Here is a 5,663-nt window from a genome sequence, read left to right on the forward strand (position 1 = left end):
GTATTCCGCATTCATCTGTTTTCTTTATTTTGGCAACAATTGTCTGTTGTTGGCTCACAGATTCCTTTCCTTCTAATGTTAGGCAGTCTGCTGCCCTCAAGTGTGTAACATTCCCAATATCAAATTGTTGCAAGGCAGCCATTTGCTGTTTATTTGTGAAGAAATAAATGTGTCCATTATCGTTTGGCTCTGTTTTTGGCAACTCCTTGGTTCTGTCGTTTAATGCTGTAACTAACTTTTCACTTGATTGCATTACTGTAGCCTCATCACTCTTCAAAAGCTGATTAAGAAAGATTATTTTTGTATTTATATCAGATATTGCTGTATTCAGTTCATCAATTTGTTTATCATTTACCTCTTTTTTCTCCTTGTACGTTGCTTTTACTTTATTTTTCATTTTTTCTCCATTTTCCTTAATTTTCTCGGTCATTTTTTGCACATGATTGTCGATAGCTCTCAAACTTATATCTTTACTCTGTTCTAATGTTATGGTATTCTGCATAACAGCTTTAAGACCATCTTGTAATTTGAATTGGCACTGATGCGCAGCAACCTCCAATTTTGCAGACGTTTCTTTAAACGTTTCAAAGGCTTCTGAGATGCCGATTAATTTGTGTTTTCCATCCCACTCCTTGTGGCCTGTAATTGCGCACTGCATGCATATTGGAATATTGCATACGGAGCAGAACAATTTTAGAGGCTCATTGTGAAGGTAACACTGCGGAGGATGTAACGATGCAATCTGTATAGTGTTCATTGATCGCATATCCTCCACCGAATGCAGCTTGTGATTTGCAAAGAGTTGGTACTCCTTGTGATGGTCACTGCAAGAAGAGCACAAGTATTGTCTGCAATCCTGGCAGTAGTATTTTGTTTCTCCTTCTTTTCCACAAATACATTTCATCTGGTCTCTCTTTAAAAATTGTTCAATAGTTTCTAGTAAGTTATTTAGGAAAGTATTTGGTTGAAGCTTCTGAAGCCCGCCCTCTGGAAGGGGGTATGATTTTGAGCAAGTTGGACAAGTCAACTTACCCTTCGTCATGACCCAGTCTTCCAGACATGCCAAACAGAAACTATGGAGGCAGTTGAGTGATTTGGGATTTTGAAGTCTCTTAAAACAGATGGTACATTCTAGGACTTTCTCATCAACATTTTCCAAAAACTGATTTAGCTCACTGGTAGCCATCTTGAAATATTCCTGTGAACTATAAAGCGATAAAAAATATGTTAGGGCAGGGGAATAACACAGAAGTAGGGAGAGGCTCAGGTAGATTATGGCCCAATATTTAGAACCAATTTTTGTTTTTCCTCATTGCTGTCTTGATATTTTGCTCTTATAATTTTCTGCAAAAGTGTTTTTTTTTTAATAGCATCATAGCCAGTTTACAAACCTTTTACTGATAATTGTGTTTGATTTGAAAATTTCTTGAAAAATAGTGGTATTAAGCACTGATAATATATTGGTTGTAAATTAAATAAATTGTGACATATTTCCAGGCTGAATTCTTTCCAAAGATACCATATACCTCATTGCTACCATTTCCAACCTTGGCGTCACATTTGATGACAAGCTTGCCATGCAAAATTACATTGGTAAACTCTTAAAATCTGTTAACTTTCATCTACGTAATATAGCACTTATCAGAAAATACTTATCAAAACGAACTACGGCTCTGATTATTCACGCTTTCATTTTCTCCCGACTTGACTATTGCAACTCTCTTTTATTCAACATTCCTAAAATCCAAATTAACAGGCTTCAACGACTACAAAACTCTGCTGCATGCATACTAACATTTACTAACAGACGCACTCATATAACCCCCATTTTACGTGAACTTCATTGGTTGCAAATTGATGCCAGAATTAAATATAAAATCCTTTTACTGACTTATAAGTCACTGACTCTCAATCAACCCGCATACATTAATCAACTTCTTCCCAAATATGTACCTGGCCATTCCCTACGTTCATCTGATCTCAATTTAATTTCTGTCCCTCGCACCAACACTAAGACCTTCGGACACAGATCGTTTTCATTTGCTGCAGCCACACTCTGGAACGCACTACCACTTCACATTAAAAAATCAACATCAATTCCTTTATTTAAAAAATCACTCAAAACGCACTTATTCCAACAATAACATGAAGCGCCACTGATAATTACTTTGGTTTTTTAAATGGCGCTATATAAGTTCTTACCTTATTATTGCACACAAAGACAATACATTTCAGCTGTGGCATTGGTGTTGTAGTAAATGTAGTAAAATGTAGTAGTTAAATGTTATTTTTATTCTTAATGACAATATCTGATTATGGTTTTGAAGAGTGCACAGTAGTACTGAGTGTAATATGAATTGTTAACCATGAATATTCAAGTCCTATGTTAAAACATTCTTCAACGTAGATATTTTCTAAGCTACTGTAATTAAATAGTTTCCTTATCTATTTGGTCCTAGGACTTTATGCTGAAAATTACTCTATGTAAGCCTACTGTAGAATACTTTGTACAATCCAGTTGTTTCAAATGGTTAAATCGTTTACATATTAAACCACATTCATTCAGTAGATATTAACAAATTCAAATACTTAGGCCCCTACCTGTAATTACTCAAAAATGAGGTGTTTGTAGACGTATCTGCAACATATATTTGTCAGTTTGTCAGATAAGTTTCCTTATCTATTCAGTCCTAGGACTTTATGCTGAAATGTACTGTAAGTCTACTGTATAATACTTTGTACAATCCAGTTGTTTCAAATGGTTAAATCATTTACATATTAAACCACATTCATTCAGTAGATATTAACAAATTCAAATACTTAGGTCCCTACCTGTAATTACTCAAATGAGGTGTTTGTAGACGTATCTGCAACATATATTTGTCAGTTTGTCTTCGATGTGACCTATAGTATAGGCTGGGTCATGATTGTTTAACTTCCTGGCATAGGAAGTCAATTGTGGCTTGTAAAATCAGTCATGCAGAGATTTTGAACTCCTATACTCAGTGTTTAGGTCCCTGTATATTCAATCAGAGAGCTCTAGTCCTCATGTGTGAGTAAGTAAAAGGCCCGTTTAGGCAGGTTTAGGCCTGCATTGTGTGTTTATTGTATTCTAAGACTGAATGAAATACAGAAATAAAAACATTGTTTATGATTACATATTGTAAAATAATATTATTTACATGTTGATATAAAATTAAAAATAGGCAAGCATATATATTTCACAGAGGACTTGCTCCCTCCTATCTAATTAATATGTTTGTTTTCCTTGAAAATGATAAAAACACTAGAAGCCAGACAAATAATCATCTTGTAGTTCCACAATGGAACATATGTCAAGGAAAATGAACTTTTCATTACCGTGCATCCATGAAGTGGAACCAACTACCTAGCAATATAACTAGGGATTTCCAGAATTTTAACCAATACACATTTAAAAATGCTCTGAATTAATTGGTCTCTCCTCTATTTTTGTGATTAAGTCCTCTACTTTTGTGATTAAGTCATCTATTTTTGTAATTAAGTTCTTTGTTTAATTTTCAATTTTTAATTTTTTTTGTTTTTCTTTTCAATTTTTGTATTTTATGTTATGTAACTGGACCACAACGAAAACCAGTGCCTTTGTATTAAGTGTGCCATCCAGTATCATGAAAGTTAAATAAATAAATAAACAAAATTTTAAATATAATACAGTACTTTAAAAATTGGATAAACAAATTAAAGATTGATATTTAATATCGTATATTTTGTGGCTGTTCTCCCTTATCTGTTGCTGGTACAGTATCTGATTTCTCTGTTTGTATACCATTTCCTCTCTTTGTTTTTTTTTTTTTGGATTGGATTCTATTGGATTCTCCCCAGCTGTGTATTTTTGGTATCAAATGCTGATGTCCCCGATGAGAAAAAAAGTATGTGTGGACAAGTGTCGCTAAAAAGCTTTCGAAAGTGGTCTGGGGAAGCCCGTGCAATCTCAACAATTTAGGGGGTTCAAAGGCTTATTTAATTGATTTCTGTCTATCAAAAAAGTTTTTAAAATACATAGAAAATGTTTTTTTCTACCCAATGAATTGTGGTTTTTCTCTCCGACCTCCGACCGGGGACAGAGGGGAGGGGGTGTTTTAGTCATCATCTTGTGTTTTTCTTTTTGTATTCATGAATAAAATTAACTTTAATCTATCAATATGTTTGTGAATATAAACATATTGATATTATTTTATTTTAATTTCTTTTGTTAATTATTTTGTTATGAGTTAATTAGCCATTCAATATCTCTTGTATATTTTAATTTATTTTATCTTAATTTAAATATATTGATTAAAAACTCTTTCTTATGAATTACGAATTATTTAGCCTTTCAATGTCTTATTTATTGGTCTGTATGGTCAGTACTAGAAGGAATTTTTAATTTAATGAAACGGCATTCTACTGTTGCCTAAAAAAGGTAAAGGTGGTCTTTAATTATGTGTTAATTGGTACGAGTCCTGTGTTTGCCGTCATAGTTCAATTGAATTAAATATAAAACAAGAGGTGTAGTTTATGAAATACCATTGAAAAATTGTACCAAAAATGAGTTCTGTAAATAGTTCACCAGTTTAGTTCTATTGGTACTATAGTCAATCATTGGTAACATGTTGAGAGACTTGATAAAAACTCTGTGACTGTGTTAACTGGACTCAACCTAACCAAAAAGTCCTCAGTGGTCAAGTTGGCCAGACGTTTGCACAATAAGTGAAAGGTCCTGTGTTCGAGTCCCTGTGGAGGTCAAGTTTCTTTTATCACTTCGATTAGATTTTCTCTTCTGTTACGTTAAAATTACATACTGTACATTATGCGACATGTTAGTTCTGGGATTATCCCATTTGCCTATTAAATTAAAGATGAAAAAAATAGTCGGAGGTTTGGATTGAACAAAACCTGTCTTTAATTTATCAAGCTTTCGAGCTTACGCTCTTCATCAGGTTCTAAGGTACAGAAAAATCCACAAAACAGTACAGACTTGTTTTAAAATATAAAAACTACTTATTAAAATAATTTACATTAAAAATACCAATGATTAAAGTACATAAAAATTAGTATATCATGCACAGTGATTTCTGTGTATTTCGTACTCTGATTTAGTTTATAGTAGAATACATCCTATATATTCAAAATTGGTTATTTAATACAAATTTATAAAGGCTAATGGTGAAACTAACTGAAATGAAACGTGCATAAATATTGAATGAACTTACTGTTGTTACCCTCTTGGTCTCTGCTCTGGTATTGTGGAATGAAGTAGGATGTTTGTTGCCTGTCTCTTATACACATCTAGATGTGTATAAGAGACAGCATCAATACTTAAATAAGGTACCTCTGCAAATGAATTATTCTTAGTTATTATTTTTTTCTTTTTTTAGTTTATTTATTCCGAAAGTGTACTTTCTATCACATATAATTCCACTGTCTTAGTTAGGCCTAGGCCTAGTCTTATGCCTCATCGTTCCCCGCTACACAGTACATCAGGAGCCCCATCCCATACAGTACAGACGTCTGCTAGGTAACAACGTGATTGCACCTTCCTTCCCAGGTGTTCATGTAACATTGACATAATTGTTAGCTAACCAGTTGTGTGTATTTCTTTGTGAAAATGAGTACCGCGGCGTACTCATTTTCACAAAGCATCA

At 33.5% G+C, this 5,663-nt stretch overlaps 2 protein-coding genes across 2 annotated transcripts in view; both read right to left on the bottom strand.

Moving 5' to 3' along the window:
• Positions 1-2,923, bottom strand: part of LOC117111131 (E3 ubiquitin-protein ligase TRIM71-like) — a 10,342-nt gene extending 7,419 nt beyond the window's left edge. Inside the window, exons 1-2 of the mRNA XM_033254002.1 lie at positions 2,833-2,923; positions 3-1,205 (exon numbers count right to left, since the gene is read on the bottom strand). Coding sequence (XP_033109893.1) covers positions 3-1,205; positions 2,833-2,876 — 1,247 coding nt within the window. The 5' untranslated portion in view covers positions 2,877-2,923. The remainder of the gene's footprint in view (positions 1-2; positions 1,206-2,832) is intronic.
• Positions 2,924-3,112: 189 nt separating this feature from the next.
• The window catches only part of LOC117111143 (tripartite motif-containing protein 45-like), a 12,020-nt gene continuing 9,469 nt past the window's right edge, over positions 3,113-5,663 (bottom strand). Inside the window, exon 3 of the mRNA XM_033254013.1 lies at positions 3,113-3,118. Coding sequence (XP_033109904.1) covers positions 3,113-3,118 — 6 coding nt within the window. The remainder of the gene's footprint in view (positions 3,119-5,663) is intronic.

The sequence above is a fragment of the Anneissia japonica genome, unplaced genomic scaffold, assembly GCF_011630105.1.
Source record: "Anneissia japonica isolate Jap-2015-1 unplaced genomic scaffold, ASM1163010v1 scaffold1511_len2985839_cov193, whole genome shotgun sequence".
Classification (NCBI taxonomy): Eukaryota; Metazoa; Echinodermata; class Crinoidea; order Comatulida; family Comatulidae; genus Anneissia; species Anneissia japonica.